At 40.5% G+C, this 19,361-nt stretch overlaps 2 protein-coding genes across 7 annotated transcripts in view; one reads left to right on the top strand and one right to left on the bottom strand.

The window, feature by feature from the left end:
• The first annotated feature begins 3,491 nt into the window (after nt 1–3,491).
• LOC147267871 (leucine-rich repeat neuronal protein 3-like) lies at nt 3,492–13,134 on the top strand. 3 transcript variants are annotated; one of them, XM_086198967.1, is made up of 3 exons: nt 3,492–3,802; nt 6,365–6,538; nt 8,817–13,134. In XM_086198967.1, the coding sequence occupies exon 3, from the start codon at nt 9,183–9,185 to the stop codon at nt 11,526–11,528; it is 2,346 nt and encodes a 781-aa protein (XP_086055093.1). In that variant the 5' UTR covers nt 3,492–3,802; nt 6,365–6,538; nt 8,817–9,182; the 3' UTR covers nt 11,529–13,134. The 3 variants fall into 3 exon arrangements, with proteins under 3 accessions (XP_086055093.1, XP_086055094.1, XP_086055092.1); XM_086198968.1 differs by having other exon boundaries at nt 6,365–6,425; XM_086198966.1 differs by lacking the exon at nt 6,365–6,538 and having other exon boundaries at nt 3,493–3,802.
• A 212-nt stretch (nt 13,135–13,346) lies between these two features.
• LOC147267872 (engulfment and cell motility protein 2) overlaps nt 13,347–19,361 on the bottom strand; it is a 30,630-nt gene continuing 24,615 nt past the window's right edge. For all 4 annotated transcript variants that reach the window (XM_086198970.1, XM_086198973.1, XM_086198972.1 and 1 more), the window contains 7 exons: nt 19,220–19,356; nt 17,979–18,142; nt 17,781–17,893; nt 17,577–17,684; nt 16,953–17,035; nt 16,787–16,864; nt 13,347–15,884 (listed from right to left, as the gene is read on the bottom strand). In XM_086198970.1, the coding sequence (XP_086055096.1) occupies nt 15,684–15,884; nt 16,787–16,864; nt 16,953–17,035; nt 17,577–17,684; nt 17,781–17,893; nt 17,979–18,142; nt 19,220–19,356 (884 nt within the window). In that variant the 3' untranslated portion in view covers nt 13,347–15,683. The remainder of the gene's footprint in view (nt 15,885–16,786; nt 16,865–16,952; nt 17,036–17,576; nt 17,685–17,780; nt 17,894–17,978; nt 18,143–19,219; nt 19,357–19,361) is intronic.

The raw sequence follows: 19,361 nt of genomic DNA on the forward strand, positions 1-19,361 counted from the left end.
GGGACAGACCCAGACGTAGACCAGTTCTGATAGGAACGGAGGAGGTCGAGGTCGTACAGACCTATAAATATCTTGGGCTGTGGCTGGACAACAGGCTGGACTGGATGAGCAACACGAGGCAGCTGTACAAGAAGGCTCAGAGCAGGATGTACTTCCTGAGGAGGCTGAGAGCCTTCAACATCTGCAGGAAGCTCCTGTGGATGTTCTATCAGTCTGTGGTCTTCAGCGTCCTGTCCTACGCTGTGGTGTGCTGGGGAGGGAGTGTGATGAAGGCAGACCTCTCCAGGCTGGAGAAGCTGATCAGGCGGGCCAGCTCAGTGGTTGGGATGAAGCTGGACCCTCTGGCAACAGTAGCAGAGAGGAGAACTTTGGACAAACTGCTGGACATCCTGGACAATGTCAGCCACCCTCTGCACACTGTCACCACCAGCCAGAGAAGCCTGTTCAGCCAGAGGCTGCTCCTCCCCAAGTGCAGGACCAACAGACTGAAGAACTCCTTCATCCCCCGAGCCATTAAACTGTTAAACTCCTCACTGGAGGGGGGGAGGGCCAACAGAAGGACTGGAGGAGAGGGCTGAGCACCATTAACTTGCCCTGATAACAACCGGACACTCATGTGCAATATAAGAGACTGTATAGTATTATTATTATTATTATTATTATTATTATTATTATTATTATAATTCTTGTTACTACTGCTGCTACTGTTATTATTATTATTATTATTATTATTATTATTATTATTATTATTATTATTATTATTATAACTATTGTTATATTTTTTATTATATTATATCATCATCATTATTGTTGTTATAATTATTATTATTGTTATAATAACAATTAAGAACAATTAATATTATGATTACTCCTGTCACTATGCACATATACATAACCATCCAGGTACACACAGGCACACACACATGTATATATGCATATATATATATATATATATATATATATATATATATATATATATATATATATATATACATACATAGTCTTTGTTTTCTCTTCTTTGCTATTTTTCGCTAAGGTTTCATTTATAATCTATTCTATGGTAACAGTGCTGTGAACGAATGTTGAGGAGAGTGCAATTTCCCTGGCGGAACGTCCAAAAGGGATTAATAAAGTAGTCTGTCTGTCTGTCTGTTGAAGAGGCTCTTTGAGCGCTAAATTAAAAATGCATGCCAGCTGTCCACATCACCCAGGAAAGACTCTGTTGATGATGTGATGAGAATCATCACATCATCATTTATTTTGTCAAATAAAGTGAATATATATCGGCATGTGTCTAAATACAATTTGACACATGCAGTCTTTCGATCCAAAAATCTCCAGAAGTAAAAGATGTGTGTAAACGGTGCTCTGATGTGTAGTTTCATGTAGCAACGTGCTACATTTTCAGACGCGGATCATTGCTAGAGTTTTACATTCCACTCTTTTACACTGAGATTTTGCAATATCGACATAAAAATTAACCCAATGTTATAACACTATATATGTTTTTGTAGAGGAGTGAAAACAACTTTGCCCCGGAGTGTGACTTTACAGAGCTTTCTATTTTTTCCACAACAGAGGTGCGCTACTGCTGCGTTGCTGGAGCAGTTGTTTTTACACAGACGCTGATTTGAAGAGGCAGGAAAATCTGTACCCCAGCTCCGGCTCTGCGTACTTCTGTACAGACGGCGAGGCGTAACAGCAACATCATTTTTGAAAAGACTTTGTAAAAGGGACTATTAAAAGGGATAGAAGGCAGTAGGGTTTTTTTTTCTTGGTTTCTTTTTCTAAACCTGCGTTGATTTCCGGGGCTGCCAAAACAAGAAGGAAACACCTGAATATATTATTGCAAAACAAAAGCTTTGCAACAAATCCAGAGCAGCATTAGCATACATTTTAAGTTGTATTTTTATCCAAGTCATGAATGAATCAAAGTCCAAATATTCCTATTTCTTTTAGATGATGGATCAGATCTGGCTGTTTAGCCGCTAAAAGTCATTTATTCTTTTTTGAATTGTTTATAGAGCTTTTGAGTGAAAACAGCAGCAGGAAACTGCCCTATTAGAGTGAACCAGAACAGTATAGCTGCAGGCAAGACAAACAAAACACAGCAGAAACCCATTTAAATGCAGACCTGAGGAGAAACGAGAGTTGGGTGATAATTCTCTGTGCATTTGTCACCATGAACGACTCCTTTTGTGATCCACTGTTAGTGCAGAATTACCAATCATTGCAGTTTTATGTGTTTGTGGGGTTATTGTCTATGTAATAGGAGCATCAAATGACCAACACAGCTCACATTTTCTCTCACTTCGGCTCTTTTCCTTCTCCTTCTGCACCTGTTTTGGAATTTTTAGCATTTGTGTAAAATTTAGAGGTTTTTTTTTTCCTTTGCAGGTTACCAAAGGAGGATGATTGCAACGCTGCATGCAGGTTCTGCTCTGACCATTTCCCCATTTCAATAGAATCAAAGGAACTGTGTAGCCAGTTCTCTTTTCATTATATAGCCACTGTAACGCTGTGACAGAGCGCTATGGTGATGTTATTAAAAGTATGTAGGCTGAGTGCGTTTGATAGTCTGCACCCATACGGGTTGTAATTACTGTGATTTCATACATGATTACCACTTGTAGCTAACAGTCAATGTTACATGAGGCCTTTAAAAGAGAACATAAAACCTATAGGATCTATCTAAACTTCTAAACAATGAAATCTTGCTTCTTTTAAATATGTTTTTTTTTTTTACTTTGACAGATTTGATTGAAGTGCTTCAAACAGCTTGACAGCTCTCATTTATTGTAACAGGATGGTGAATAGATACAGTTCAACCTAACCGCACAGCAGGTTACAGCTTCGAAAATGATAACCAAATTAAATGAGCACTACTCTTAAACATATTCAATAAAACTGAACATTATCATCCCCATGAAAGGAGGATTGTGTTATACTGCATTATCCTGCTTTAATTATATCAATTTTCCAGGGAGTGTACGATGCGTGCATTTGTGGGAAACATGAGGAGGGCAGTAATAGCAGAACGGAAGGACCTGTTTAACTGATAGTCACCACCTGTTACTGCTAAATTATACAGAAGATCTTTTAATGATACAGATCTTGTGCATAAGGCGTATGGATATTTTATTCTCATCTCAATTAAAATAAGCATTTAAACCTCAGTGAAACGAAGCTCAGACAGACATAATTCTAATTGATATCCTTTGAATTTGGCAGACGGAGCAAAGACCAAGAAGCAAGTGCAAGGTTTTTTTTTTTCTGCTATCGATGAACTGGTATGATAATCTAAAGAGGATGGTTTTAAACTTGTCACCAGGAGGCAAAATAATATCTCATCCAGCAAAACTACCCCACCTCAACCAACACAGGCGGTTTCCTTCGGCTTGTGACACAGGAAAAGAGAACGGGGGAGAGAGGGAGGCTGGCAATAGAAACAGTGGGGGCGAGATGAGAGGGACAGAAGCTCTGCTGCAGAACACACCTCATCTCTTTAGCTGGAGAGAGAGAGAGAGAGAGAGAGAGAGAGAAAGCGAGAGAGCAAGAGAGGGGGGAGATACAGTCTGTGCCAGTTTCCTTTCCAGCAACAGCAACAGAGAGGGAGAGTAATAAAGTGATATTTCAGGAATCTTAAGAGATCCATCAATGTGTGACTGAGAGAGAAGAAAAAGAAGACGAAAAAGAAGAATAAAAAGAAGGAGAAGAACCCTCGCAGCACGTGAAGCTGACTGACAACACATGAAGGCAGAAGGAACCAACAGAGCAAGATGTAGTCGCCCCTTCTGTTGCGGTAAGAAAGCTGAAATATATGTTGATAGGACATTGCAGCAGTCTCACACTCACTCGTGCAGCTGTGGACACATGAACACTGAATAAAACAGCACTCATTCCAAGGTGAGGTTTTCAGAAGGTGTGTGTGTGTGGGGGGGGGGGCAAATAGAGATGCTGGAGGATCTCTGCTGGCATGGGAGAAACAAATCACAAGTTTGTGTGTGTTCTTTGGAACAGATACAACTGCAGGGCAATGCGTGTGTTTTATTATTCGCATTATTTGAATCTGCATTGAACACCTCTCTGTCATTCCCCTCTCCTGCTCTCTGAATCCTCCCTCTCCCTCTATTCCGCCCTGTTGCAGTGCCTCTCTGTGTCGTAGTTTTACAGCACAAATTTTATTTATTTATTTTTGGACCGTATGCAGCGGACACACGTACATACTCTGAACAACCTACAGCAAATCTGAAAAGCTTCCCTGCAGCTCTTTCTGGAACAAAGTCAGATGGAACAGAGATAGAAGCGTGTTTGTCATCAGGATATGAAGACTTTTGAGTCTTCTGGTTATTGTGCACCTCCATAGATACTGTGAGAAACTTTCAAGCAATCTGATGACCTCCTGATAGTTGCGCAATAGAGGAGCGAGGTCGTCATCAAATCGCACCCAGACACCTGGCCGATCTAGAAATGTACAACACAAGACGGGATTTTGACAAGTAAGATCAAAACAATGCATCTGATACCGTGGCTTTCAATTTGTATTTGTATTTGGAAATGTCAGATTTCAATCGGCAAGAAAATTTTACATGTGCTCTTAAATACAAACAGGAGTTCAAACGCTCCACGTAAGCTGCCCGTGCATGCCAGACTCACTCAACACGCTAAAGTGAATGTGATGATGTGCAACTGAGTGTATCATCATGCTTTGGATTGTAATTTCACGCACCGTGCAGTTCATCAAATAAACAAAAAACAAAGTATTCTTTGCTATTTGTTGGTGTGCCATCGAGATTTTACTGTTTGCCGCTGTTTTTTGTACATGTACTCATCAATACTTCAGCAGAGTGGGACTAAACTGATTGGCTGAGCCGGGAACTTTTCCACCACAAGTGTGGGTGCTTGTTTATTCACAACCAACAAAATGTTAACAGGCAGATTTTATTCATTGAAAGGTTGATGATGCAATCGATTTATCAAGTTGATGTCATTAGTTGTTTTTTTTTATAAATATATATATATATATATATATATATATATATATATATATATATATATATATGTTTCAGTGAGGGTTGAGGGTTGGAATATTGAATGGATTGTATAATAGCCCAGTGAGATGAGAAAAGTAGTGTCTGTTGCTAGGTGACAGGCATATCAATTGAGCTGGATTGAGAATGAAGGATTTCCTAACCTGAGATAAGAAAGGATAAAGTAAAATAAAATAGGATTCCTAAAATGGGTTAGGATTTGCTTCTGGAATGCCAAATTTGCCCTTGACACCAAATTTGAGTAGAATAAAAGGCCTCTTTTTTTTTTTTTTTTTTTTTGTAATTTCCATAACTTAACTGTGGCTTTTAGAGAAAAATGTGATAACCACACACTCCCTGAAATATCTGTACACACATGGAAAAATATGGCAAAATTGCACGTCATAAATTTCACAGAAATGGATTAATTCTGTGTTTCATAAAGACATGATTGTTGAAGTCATTTCAAATGAAATCGTCTATTTTCCTCTGCTGATCTTACCAGATCTACAACAATTCTAATGCACCCGAAGTTGTGAAGCGGATTTACATGATTTTCCGACAGTCTGCTTTTATTTTATTATTCATGAACATTTTTTTCATGAATGTACCAACTGTCATTTTAACCCTGTAACCATTTCTGAACTATGAAACGGACAGAATGTTCAGCGCTTGTCTAATGGCTAACACAGTTTTGGACTAAGGGTTGTTGTGGTAGTAGTAGTTGTTGTTGTTGTTGTTGTTGTTCCTAATTACCAGACGTTCTTGTTTTTTCTGTGATAAGGGGAATAATAATTGCTTTTTTATTGTTTTTTTTCTCTTTTTTAAGGATAGGCAGTTATGAAAGAAGCAGTTGAGTCATACAAATCTGCTCTTCACGAAATTCAAAGCCTTTTCTGAGCAGTTAAATTTGAGAGTCGTTTGTAAGCGCTCATCATTCCTCTGCTCTACTTTCCTGAAACTGAGAAAAACACTATTAGCTTTTGAAAGCAAATGACAAAAACGGGGGACATAAAAATTAAATGATGACTCCATTATTGAGCAGGGTGCATATGAAGAAAAATGAGAAAGAGGAGATGAAAGTGAATGGAAGAGTAAGAGGAGCCCCGGGAGGTAAGGTCTGGCTCCTGTGTTTTAACTGTTAACGCTCAGACATGATGTTGACTCAGTGCTTTGATAACCAGCTGCACTCGCAAATATTCTGAAAGTCATAAGACGCAGCTCTAGTAATTAAAACACATGCTGATTTAACAGCTTCATCTCAATAGATGGACTCGATTCGTCCTCCCACCCGTTAATGGAAGGAACTTCAACTGTCACTTTCTGTTGCGCAGATGTACCAGAGCGACTTCCACTGCAGAGTTTTACCACCCGGTGCGATTTCAAGACCTCCCAGTAAGCAATTATACTTCAGCACAACATACTGGCAATGGAATCAAAACACGTCTGCAAGACCGAGTATTAGGGTCGGACCTGGAAGGCACGCATCAGATTTCACGATTATCAGGGTAAAATAAATTCACAATATTGTTAACACCCCATAATGAACATTTTAACAACATACAGTAATGATAATTATGTGTTTATTGTGTGTGAATAAAATACACTCAAAATAGGAGAAGTTTTAATGGTTTTTACTGATATTCTTTACGAATCATAGCAGTGTACTTTTAAATATCATGGTTATCTATTATTATTCACTGTGTCTCTTGGATGTTGCGGCATCTTTGGTGATGCTAAGACTTCATCTTCCAGTAATATTTTGATTAAATCACTAATTTGCAGCCGCAGTTTTGTTTAATGTTTTAAACAAATTGGCGATTGTAGAAAACTTGAATGCTATAAATGGAAAAACTGCAAGAACTTGCAGCTTCAGAGACGCAGTGGTGGTACAGTGTATGCTTCTGGAGTCCATCTTCAGTGCAGTTTCATCTGCGTTCTCAGCTGCCACACAGATCAGACCAAAAACAACTTCAACAAAGTAAATCTTTAAACACTGAGACGCTGTGATGATGGAAGATTTGTTTCCATGGCAACAATGCACCAAACCATGGTTTGCCTCAGAACATGTACATGAGTGTGTGTTTGTGAGTGAGCATTAGATTTGATTGCTAACCCTAATATTGTGTTTGCTTTTCAACGTTGTTTAGCCACTTGTCACTACTTAATTCACACACTTCAGTTCTTTCGTACAAACAACAACGTTTGGTTGTTCATGCATCAATAATGTAATTACATCGATTAACGAGTGCCTTCTTCTTTGTGTACAAGGCTGAAAATTGCATATGTAAAACAAAACCTTGATTGCTTTGAGTAAAGGCATTTCTGAAAGGCATTTCAACAAGCTAGAGTAAGACAAAGTGATACTGTACATTTCTATAGTTCAGACATACTGAGGGAAGGTGTAGATTTTCTTTCCAGCTCTGTTCACTTATTGGTATTCTTCTCGCCTCAGTCCCCTTCGTGGTGGTACTGTATATCTGTAGTCCCCACGGTTTTCAGATGCATTAGTTTATTTCTCCTCCAACAATAACATTTCATCACAATCATATAATAGAAGGAAGATTCCACGTGTGTCTGCTTTAAAAGAGTTGACAATGAATCCCTGCACTCCAACCATCGCAGCCTTTTCATCACCATCAAAGTCAGACTAATCAATATTTTATCAATACCAACTGATCAATGCAGCCATATGTGAAAGGTGTTGCTCATAGTTTTTAACGTATATAGAAATTCTGCTTCTGTATGATCGTCTCTCTGCACATTGTTTACATCTTACGGCTTTGTAATTCTGCCAACAAGTGGCCAGAAATCAATCCTGAGAAAAATCTTAAATACCTTGACGAATGTAAACGAATACATAATGACTACAACTTAAGACTTGGCCTGTAGTTTCACTCATATTATACTCTAGAAAGTAAAATCTGTTGAGTTAGCACAGCTTAATTACTCCGTATCGATCGGCTACTTAGTGAAATTATCTAATTCTATCACGTAAACTGATCGCACCGTACCTTGAATACTGAGCGATACAAGAGTGATTGGATAGCTCCGTAGGTTACTTGGTGCTTTATTCATTCACAGCGGTGTTTGCTGGCAGTCAGTTAAAACTGCAGTCATCAGGGACGCAGTCAAATCAGCTGATCTGAAGCTGACTAAAATAACTGATGTATCTGCCCCGTCACTTGGATCCGCTCTGAAATATGTTGGGTTCTTTCTTGGCAAATGCTCCATCCTTCCAGCAAGTTTTGGGAAATTCAGCCAAGTAGTTTTTGCAAAATCCTTCTAAAAGTCAAAGAAACATCTCAAAAAACACATGTGCCGACAGATAATAACATGTGGTGCTTTTTTCATCTTTCTTTCTTTCTTTCTTTTGCCTTGATTTATTTGTCATTATTCTATCTGCGAAAATCTACCGCAACTGTCAAGGCCAAATCTCTTTTTGGAAAACAAAGGGTCCCCTTGTGCTTTTTTCTGCCTTTTCTCCTCATTCTCATCCATCTTCTGTCCTCTAACTCTCAGCCTCCTTGCTCAGCTGTAGAACATCTCTGTATTCTACGAGTCTGCATAATACATCTCAATAACTCTGTGTGTGACCTTGTTAAAACCTATTTCGTATTTTTTTAATTCTCACTCGGTTAAGAGTGGGGGCTGATGAGGCATAGACATATTTTTGTGACTAACAGAATCACTGGACGTGATGGATGCCATAAATGGTTAGCCTAATTTTACTTTTGTTCTTTCTCTGATTCTGTGCCTCTTTCTCTTCTTGTGTTTCTAACAAAGCACTGAGCCCCCCTGCTGTGAGCCATGAGTCCTCCTGCGGCCAGGATGTGACAACAAAGACTGTCATCGAGCAACAACCACCAAGCAATCCGTGCGCTTACACATAATCAAAGCAAGATAAAAAAAAATATTGATGGTACAATCGTGCCAAGCTCAGAGACAACATTTATAATTCAGGTTTTTATGTCTATGATGCCTGCCAAGAATACAATCTCTTTTATGTGGTTATTTAAAGAATGATGACCCATTTGGACCACATTTCACAGTTTGCACACACACCTTCATACACATCCAAATGACTCACCTCCAATCTCCATAAGAAGATCTTCACCTTGTCTGAGTCAGCTCCTGTGACCTGTGAGGATTATGAGGCCGACATTCGTGCTTTTACAATCACAGTGTCTCCTGTGTGTGTTTGTCAGTGTCTGTGTGCCCGGAGTTTTGGGCTCACTACCTCACACACTGCCATGGCACGTCTCCTGCCCGGTGCGATGTGTGTGTCAGATCAAGCCATGGTTCTCACCAGATTCTGTCCACCATGAAGCACCAACTGTGGACTGCAATGACCTCCTGTTGACCAAACTCCCCTCGCTCATCCCCCCAAGCACACACACCCTTCGCCTGCAGAGTAATCTTCTCTCCGAGTTGGATGGCGCGGTGCTGCACGGGCTACCCAACCTCACTGACCTTGACCTTTCACAGAACCGCTTCAACTGCGTCAGGACAATAACACACAGTTCCCCCCTGCCCTCCCTGCTGTCTCTACATCTGGAAGAAAACCATCTCAGCCATCTACCAGATGCCTGTTTCTCCTCGCTGCTGGCATTGCAGGAACTTTTCCTCAGCCACAACAACTTACACTCAATAGCACCTGGAGCCTTCACTGGTCTGGACTCCCTGCTACGTCTGCATATCAACAACAACAGACTCACCACCATTGATCCGAGGTGGTTCAGGGCTTTGCCTCGCTTGGAGGTTCTCATGCTCGGGGGAAACCCTGTCGAGGCCCTTCCTGAACAGGGTTTCTTAGCTCTAAAATCCCTCCGGAGTCTGGTCCTTGGTGGTATGGGTTTAAGAGGCTTGGCTGAAAAAGCTCTCGAAGGTTTGGAGGGCCTTGAGAGTCTTTCCTTCTATGATAACCGTCTGACTAAGGTTCCCACTCAAGCCCTGCGGAGGGTAACAGGACTGAAGTTCCTTGATCTTAACAAGAACCACATCAAACTGATTGAAACGGGAGCCTTTCGAGACATGGTTCACTTAAAGGAGCTTGGCCTGAACAACATGGAGGAGCTGGTTTCCATTGAGAGAGCTGCTTTGGAGAACCTTCCTGAGCTCACCAAACTGGAGATCACCAACAATCCACGTTTGTCATACATTCACCCGCAGGCTTTCCTGCAGCTGAGCCGACTTGAGAGTTTAATGCTCAACTCCAACTCTCTGAGCGTGTTACACCAGCACATCATGCTCTCCCTGCCCAATCTACAGGAGGTCAGCTTACACTCTAACCCACTCCGTTGTGATTGCTTGTTTCACTGGGCTGCAGAGGAGGCCTCCCACCCTCACACACAAACAGACATACAGACCACCCGTATAGTGCGCTTCATACAACCTCAGGCCACCCTGTGCTCTGAACCCCCAGAACTGAGGGCTCGCAGGGTGAGAGAAGTATCCTTCAGGGAGATGTCGGCCTCCTGCCTCCCCATGATACCCACAAGCTCTCTTCCCTCCTACGTAGGTGTAAGAGAAGGAGGGAAATTGGTTTTGCATTGTCGAGCTCTTGCAGATCCGCAGCCAGAACTTTATTGGGTGACTCCTTCAGGGCAGAGACTTGGTCCTGCAGAGGGTAATTCATCTGAGGGTTTACCAGCTCCAGCTCCCTGCCACAGCCTGACATCCACAGACAGATTCAACTACACATCTGCCTCCAGCCAGGCTCAGGAAGATACTCGCTGTAAACCCTCCAAACACTACTGGCTACTGCCTGAGGGCACTCTGGAAATCAACAAGGTCACCCCTAGGGAGGCAGGATTGTATACGTGTATTGCTGAGAATGCTCTGGGAGCTGACACACGCAGCGTTACTGTGGGTGTGCATGGCAGACAAAAGAAAAGAAAGAGAGGGACGGCCGCTAATCCGAGGGGATATTCCTCACTGACAGCAGATGCAAGGTTGAAGGTGATTGAGGTGGGAGAACACTTTGCTATTCTGTCCTGGCAGAGCAGGCGCAACCTTCCCTCAACTCGTTTATCTTGGCAAGCCATATACTCCACCGTACACACACCAGCATACACAACGCGTATCTTGGCCGGCACACAGAGCTTCAACCTGACACACCTGCAGGCAGAGACATTTTACAGAGTGTGTTTACATCTAGGGATCAGTGAGGGTACCAAGCACGCCGACAGGAGATCAAGAGAAAACAAAAAGTCTCAGTGTGTTTCACTCAGGACAAAGGATGCACCAGAGCCGCAGCCCAGCCTGCAGCTAAGCCGAGAGCTGACCTCTACGGCGGCAACACTATTGCTCTTACTGCTCATACTGCTGCTGCTGGTAGGCCAAGGATGGGACACTGAGCCTGGTAAGGAGACAGGAAAACACGACAGCGCCCTCCTCCTGAGTCACAAGGCTCTGATCATCAGTCAGAAGACGGAAGGGAGGAACGAGCATCAGTCGACACAGAGTGAGAAACTGCTATTTCATCACAACTGCTGAGATAATCTTTCCAAATGCAAATTCAGACAAGATACACACACACACACACAAAATATAAATATATATATATATATATATATATATACATATATATACAGTATATATACATTTTGTGAATTGCAGCTAAAAGAGAAGAGCAGTGTTGTGGAAAGAGATTTGTATTTATTTTACATAAAGTATATATTGACCTTGTTTCTGTGTTAAGACATATTGTGAAGAAAGACTAAATCCTAGCCAGGGAATTTAAATGGGACAATCATGCTCCTGCTGTACAGTAAGTGAAAAAGCAGCTGCTGACTGCTGGGCTGAAACTGAAGAAAACCCGATTCCATCAAGGACAAATATTTGCAGACGACAGCAACTCAGAGCTGCAGGGTGTTTGTCATGTTTCCGGTCTACATATTCCACAGACTGAACCATCCTGTAACCAAGCAGAGGCCATATTGCCTTGAGACTGATATTAAATGAAATCCCTGCTTGTTTTGTCTTTGTAAGTCAAAGTGATTGATGTTAAACCCCTTTTGCTTATAGCTTTCAGTACCCTGGTCTGGGTTGTCCAGCTCGCAGTATATACACTGCACACAGGACACTCATTCACATCCCTCGCCTAACGTCCTACATCCTCTTTCAGCATAAAAGTATCAAAAGTGATTGTGTTAAATTCTATTTTGAGCTATTATACAATAAATCTTTTTCATTTATTGGAATTTCCTGTTTTTTTTTTCCTCATTTCTTCTACATGAACTGAGTCAGTCAAATGTACTTACAGGCTATGGCCCCAAATTGCATTTAGCCTGAACTTTTAAATCAGCCAGGACAAACACCATCTGTTATCAGACCCTTGATTAGGTGGTGGAAAATACACCAAAAAACCCTTTTAACAAGGAAATTATTTCAGAAATCTGTTGAGCAACTTCAGATGTTGCCAAGTAAGAGCTCCCCTGCACACAAGAGATACTGCTGGAGGGCAAATTCCTCCTTTCTGTGTGCACTCTACTAGGAATATTAGCCCAGGACATCTGCTGCCTTCTCAGTAACACCAGGACACAGTGTGTCCCCTGCTGGATGAGACCTGGAACTGAGCAGATGCTACCAGGTTCAATATTTCAGATGCCTCCACGTGAGCTTAAAATGAGCATCTTCCTCCTTTTCTGGACACAGACAAATTCTTTCCAAGTGTAAATTACAATTTCATGTTTAAACTGAGTCATAAGACACTTTGTATTATCAGCAGTGCTTCATAATTGTGAATAAATGAAATTAATTACCACAAACTATTACAATGCTATAATTTATGTTGTGCTGTCATTATAGTGAACAACAAAGAAATGATAATTGTTTTTGGTAAATAATTAGTTTATAATCATTTGAAAACACTGTTCAAAAGGCAACTTTAAAGTTGCAAGGGAACCTTAAATTACTTTAGTCATCCAAACTTTGTCAGTCATAAAAAAGTGGTTCCTAAACAGTCTGTCGGCAACAGTAGAGTAACTATTGAGTACTTGAATACCAAAAGTAAAATTTGTCGCGTGTTACCATATTATGTAAAAATAAAAAAGGACTTTTTCAGATGGAGGGTTTATATTTTAATGCAGCGATGGCTATAAATGTTGTAGTAAAACTCTGCATGCATTATATTTGAAAAACACATGCAAATCAAAAATCAGCATGTTGTTTTTATTATTTATGTGTATGTACTTTAAATGTATGTGGTTGAATGAACTAAGACATTAAATATAAAAAGATGATATACATAAATAAGACACCTGCAGGATTGGCTAATAAAAATGAAACATACCACATTAGTTAGACTTTGTATTTATTCACACAAACCATTATACATTTTCTTTAATAAGGCAACACAATATATACATACAATGGTCTATATGTATACCATATCTAGATTTTTTTGTTGTTATTTCTGAACTAACAACATGTCATTCATTTTTATCACTAGCAAGTGTAAATAAATAGTTTAGCAAGTCATGTGAAGAGTACCAGGCGCAAAAAAGGTCAAGCAAATCTGTTGCACCTCTGATGTAAAACCCTTCGTCTGATGTGACATTCTGTAGTTGTTATATTTAACCTGTAGGTGCAACACTTGATGACTTACTGTAATAAAAAAAAAGCTGTTAAAGCCTCAAATAGCAGTCAAAAACAAACCAACTTAAAACATAAAAAAAAACAACATCTCAAATAGATTTCTTTCAACATACAGCATCAACAGTACTGGGATTCTCTATAATTCCGTGATAGGACAGCATTAACGCTGACATCATCGTGGGTGCTGGAGTGTCATACGTACAACAGAACCAAAACTAAAACAAACAATAGAGCCAATATGTGCTGCTTTTTTACAAATGAGGTGAAAAGCTGCATGGTTCCTTCCTGCGTTACATTCTGTACAGGATGATGGAGAGTGAAAATGCTGTTAGCTCAATCGTCACAGCAGCTAAGATCATACAATTATTTAAAAAAATATAATTCTATTCTGCATTAACAACTGACAACAATGAATATTAGTGGATGAAATGCTGTCATTGATGAGATACAAACTAAAAAAGAATCTACCAACACTGTAACTGAACAAGAGTACCATACCTAATATCACCGTATACAAAATGAACAATTCTATTGCAGTGCTGGATCATCTCCATGGTAACAGGCTTGTCACTCAGTTGACTTTGACCTGCCTGACCTGAAGGTGCTGTATGTAGATTAAAATAATCCAACATGGCTGCTCTCATGTCCCTTCCATCTGTGCACAGTGCTTCAAAAGTTTGAGACTATAAGCCAAAATTCAGATTGGTTCAAAAATAATTTTACAAAAAAAAACTTTAACATGATTTTCTAAATATGACGTGTCAAAATAATATCTTCTAACTCCTTTAGTAATAATTCATAAGCAATGTGTTAACATCTAATAAATGGTTTATTACACACGATAATGCAAGTATAAATACTTTGAGCTTTTATTCATGTCATTACTCTGACATTTGTGTATAGATACTTAATAGAATTTAATATTTTTTCAATGAGTTCAAGTACATCTATAAATACTGTTAAACCTGATTTACATGGTACGCATGTTAACAGCAAACCTGTTAGGAGCCCTTACGTATCCATCTTTTGATCAATAATGACTGTTATACATAAAAAATCTATAAACATCTTCGAATGTGTTATAAACCATTCATTAACTGTTAATAAACTGCTTGTTAATATCAAAACATATAGCGAGTGTGTGACTAATACAGCAATGCAGTGACAATGATTCAACCAAAGACCATAAACACTTTTAACCTGTAGCTGACACATCTAGTAGGAAAGAGTATCGAGCAAAATGTTCTCTGCGTATTTTCAGTTGAATGATGGGATTATTTACCCTCGCTGCACGAAAGGTCAGGCTAGAATGATTCAAATAATAGGAAGCAGCAGGAAATGAAACTATTTAACACTTCGGCAGAGATGTAACAACTAGCCGATTTACAGATAAGTGAACAGACCGAGCAACATTTTTAATCCTTTAATTGTTTTGAGACTAAAGTGCAGATAGTCCACCTGTTCAAGCTACTAACTCCAGTCTGCTCAGACTTCCACGACAAGAAAAAAACGAATGACTCAAGCTTCGTGTCCTAACGGAGTGTTTCCGTTTCACTGTGCATCTGTAACGAGGAGGGGCAGAGTCCAAGAGAACGACAGTATTAAAACTAGAACAGAAGCCACTTCGTCCTCTGTTGCCATGAAGACCACATCATGCTTGACTCACCAATTAAACCACAATCTGACAAAGATATACTCAAGTAAAGGCTAATTTTAAGATGTCCATTGTATTCAGGCAGCATTATTTTTTATCTTACTAGCAAGTTTTACACCTTGAGAAAGTGAAGAAAGTCCAGGTACCAACTCCAAGAGAACCAGGAGAACAAACGGTTCTGCTCCATGTGATGTTATAAAAGCTAATTCTCCCACGTTCTTTGATATGCATCACAAACACAGAAAGCAGAAACGCCCCAGGATAATGATATGTAAACACATTTTTTAAAAACCCAACAAAATAACCTTTTTCCTTCTTTTAAGAGTCTGACATTGTCGCTGCGCTCATCAAAAGACAAACACACACGTGCTTTGCAAATACACACACACACATTTCAGCTAGCTGTAGTTGTAGGTAAAATTATATGAGCTAGGCTCCTTCGGCACAGGGGGCGGGGCCTCTGGAATTGTGATGTTCTCAAGGTCCAGGAGGCGGAGCTTCATCTCCATGCTGATGAGGGTATCAAGGTCACTACGCGTCAGGTCGCTGCCCATCTCTCTGCCCAGCAGTGCACACAGCCCGTCAGTCCAGATGCAATACTGGCCCAAAAAGACACACACACACACACACACACACACACACAACACGCACGCACACACACACACACACACACGGGAACATCCATCATTGTTAAATGCAGGTCAAAAGATTCTGCCAAGAAAGTTGAAGGAAATCACCAAATATTTGAAACAAATTCTTCCAAGACATCTCGGAGCAATTTTCAACAAAGAAGTATTGTTTGTAGTTGTTGTGGGGCGTCTGCCAGTGGATGTGCTAAACACAATGTTACATGGTGTGGCATCACTGTTATAAGAGAGGAAGGATCCAGTATATAAACACAGGACAATGCTGGTGTTAGCAATTACACAGGAGTGAGGCTCATTCAAATGAGTCGAGCACGCCACTGACTTTGATTTGCCCCTCTGAGTCAAACAAGGGCTTCAAAGGTAAGAACGTTACCATTGTTTTGTAGAGGCAGCTCCCCTCTCAGCGTTGACCTAGAATCCCAAATACTTGCCACGGGTGCTCTTGCTTTTTTTCTTGTCATCGTCTTTGTCTTGTAGCTGCTACAGTAACTGTCACTTTTGTGACTGCCAACCTACAAGAGCCTCTGACTCTTTCTGCTGCAGCAGAGAGTGGCCAGAACAGAAGCAACATTCATTGGTGATACGGTACTACATATCCTTTTCTGATGCCTGAACACCATGAAGTACCAGTGATGTGATCACCACACTGAGCCTGCTTTACATCCATTGACAGCAGACAGAGAAACACATATGCATATCACCAGATACATTTAAGTCTTAATAATCACAGCTTTAACGACCTGGACACTAACTCTGTCTGCAACTGGATCACCGTCTGCTGCAGCTGGATGTGCTGAGACTGGTGAGTAGTCAGGTGATAGAACTCATCACTGTTGGTGAGTGTATCGTCTTACCTCGTACTTGTTGGGAGCAACAAAGTTGAGAGTCTCATCAGGATCATAGAGGACAGAGAAGGCCAACTCCAGCACCTCCTGAGAGACCATCACACAACACACTGTCAGACACAGAGTGACAGCTTTGAGACAGGACAGATGTGAAAAACCAAGCAACACTAATTACCTTGTTCTGTTTCAGAGCACTCTTCTCCTTCATGTGAGGACAATCCTTCCCCGTCACCAAAGACTTGATATCAGAGACCGGGACTAGGAGCAACATAGATGATACAAGTTCACAGTTAGGAGAGTTGTGTAAAGTCAAAGTTCCATGGACGATAATATTCTGACATTAACCCCATTCAGGCAATACTCTGAATCAGATGCCACCTTAACAACAGAATTTTTTAACAACTTGAGCCTGAATGAGCTCGTGGTGAATGAGTTTTCACTGAGTTCTGCAACACAAACGTCAGTTGAACTGCTTTGTGATGCATTGCCCAGCTTCCTGATAGCGAAGCAGAGTTGTTTGCATTATTAGCGGAAAAAACTAGAAATGCACCACGGTCACATGACTGAAAGGTTTTGCGTTAAATAATGTCATAAAATGAAGCAATGTAATGTGGGTGTGTGATTCCCTTCATTAGACGCACTTTATTCTGTAGCATGTAATCGAGGATATTATCGGAATATTGCAAACATTGGTCAACGTACAGTCCTCTTGAAAATTAGGTTAACACTTGAATTATTGCTGTGTCCTGGAAGATTGAGTGGTTGAAAAATACAAGTTTCTTAAGAAGAGATCTCTTACTCTTGTCGCTGAGTAGCTCAAAAGGCACTTCACCCTGAGGTGACTCGTCCAAGTCCCCGTAGTGCAGCACTTTGTGATTCAGAGAGAGCCTGCAGAACCAGAATTTTTCTACAACACAGGCAGGAAGCACAATGTTCACTTTATAATCAGCCGTAGCAAGACTCCCTCGGTGGGAAAAGCAAAGTGATTGTATTGATACACTACCTTGCCTTCGGCGGTTCCCCAGTTTACGGAAACAGCTTCCCTCACACAGCCGATTGAGCCGTTGCTGCTTGATGAGTTCCAGGATCTCAGGCTGGATTCTCTCTCGTAGTTCACTGCAACAATCACAAAACAAAGATTTGTGTTTGAGATAGATTTGACATTGTGAGGCAATACTTTACATTTTCCACTCAGACTGACATGATCGGTGGAGACTGGAAGTCATCCTGGCTCATTCTTTCAGACTGTCGCAGCCGCAGAATCTCGGAGTAGTTGAGGCCTCTCAGTTTATTTTTCAGCTGATCTAATGACGACGGCTTCATGGCCAGAGCCCTGGTGATCTGCTCTCTCACCACCTGCATCACCTGGTCAGGATTCAAACGTGCACATATGAGAGGAAAGCTGGAGTGAAAACATGGCAGACTTGCAAAATATTAAGAAGCGAGACACACGAGCGTCCTCATTAACTGGCAGAGTTATAGTCGCCACTTAGATCTGTTCCAAATCTACCTTCATTGGTTTTTAATAAAGCACGAGTGGTTCATTAAAACATATTCAAAGATGCTCTTTTCCCATTTAAAAACAAATTCCTTTCCCCTAAAGTCATTAATATTTCAACCATGTACTAAATTGGGACAGCTATTCTTTAACAATAGATTCCTCATTCGTCTGACGGTTTTAAATGTGGTCATCTGGACAGAGTGCTTTAAATTAAATCTGACAGCATTAAGAATTTAATTGTCATCTTTTATTTAATCAGCCAGAAACCTTTTCAGACATCTGCACCAGCAGGCTGCTCAATCACAAACAGCACAAGTATCCAGGTGCTTATAAATGATCACATTCATATTTTGCAACAATAGATGACGGCTATTTGATAATGAGCATCACTGGATGACAATACTGCCTCTTTTTCTACTAATTGTTGTTTTCATTGTTTCCTCTAGATAGTGTTTGATGATTTATAAATGTGAGCACAGCGATGAAATTTTACTTCATTTCACTGAGTGAAAGTGCATCAGTTAAAATGTCACAAAAGATTAATCTTTCTTTTCAGAACTGTCGGCGTTCAAGCCTGAACAATGACACTAATCTAATCTAAGATGTCGTATTTCTGATCATTTTAAAAGCGGACTCATTCCTTTGGTTCTTACAATGGCATAATGACTTCAGCGAAATATTTAGTGTGTCTGAAACGAGACATTCTGGTCTGTCCTCTTGATATATTCCTTGTTCACATATTCAGAAAATTATCTGTGGGTGTTGAAAGATCAGTTAGTTATGCCACAATGTGGAAGCTGGCTGGCGGTGTCAATCAATAGCGCATATTATTGTCTTTGGAAAAGCAGAAGTTGTAGCAGAGCTTCGAATTAGACTGTGTGATTACAACCAAATTAAATGGCTGTTGAGTTGATCTATGAAGAAGCGTTTTAACTTCAGACCTTATTGAAGTCCTCAGCGGTCGCCCTCATCTCTTTCCAGGTTTTGTTCAGCAGCTGGATGCAGACACAGAAGAACTCCTCCCAAGCCCGGTCATGAGTGAAGAACATGGGGTGGTAGTCATTGCAGCCCTCGTTAGCTAAG

The sequence above is a fragment of the Aulostomus chinensis genome, chromosome 3, assembly GCF_037954235.1.
Source record: "Aulostomus chinensis isolate RoL2024-O1b breed Wild chromosome 3, RoL_Achi_v1.0, whole genome shotgun sequence".
Classification (NCBI taxonomy): Eukaryota; Metazoa; Chordata; class Actinopteri; order Syngnathiformes; family Aulostomidae; genus Aulostomus; species Aulostomus chinensis.

Coding starts and splice junctions, on each gene's coding strand:
- LOC147267871 (XM_086198967.1), top strand. CDS start 9,183: ATGAGGCCGACATTCGTGCTTTTACAATCACAGTGTCTCCTGTGTGTG.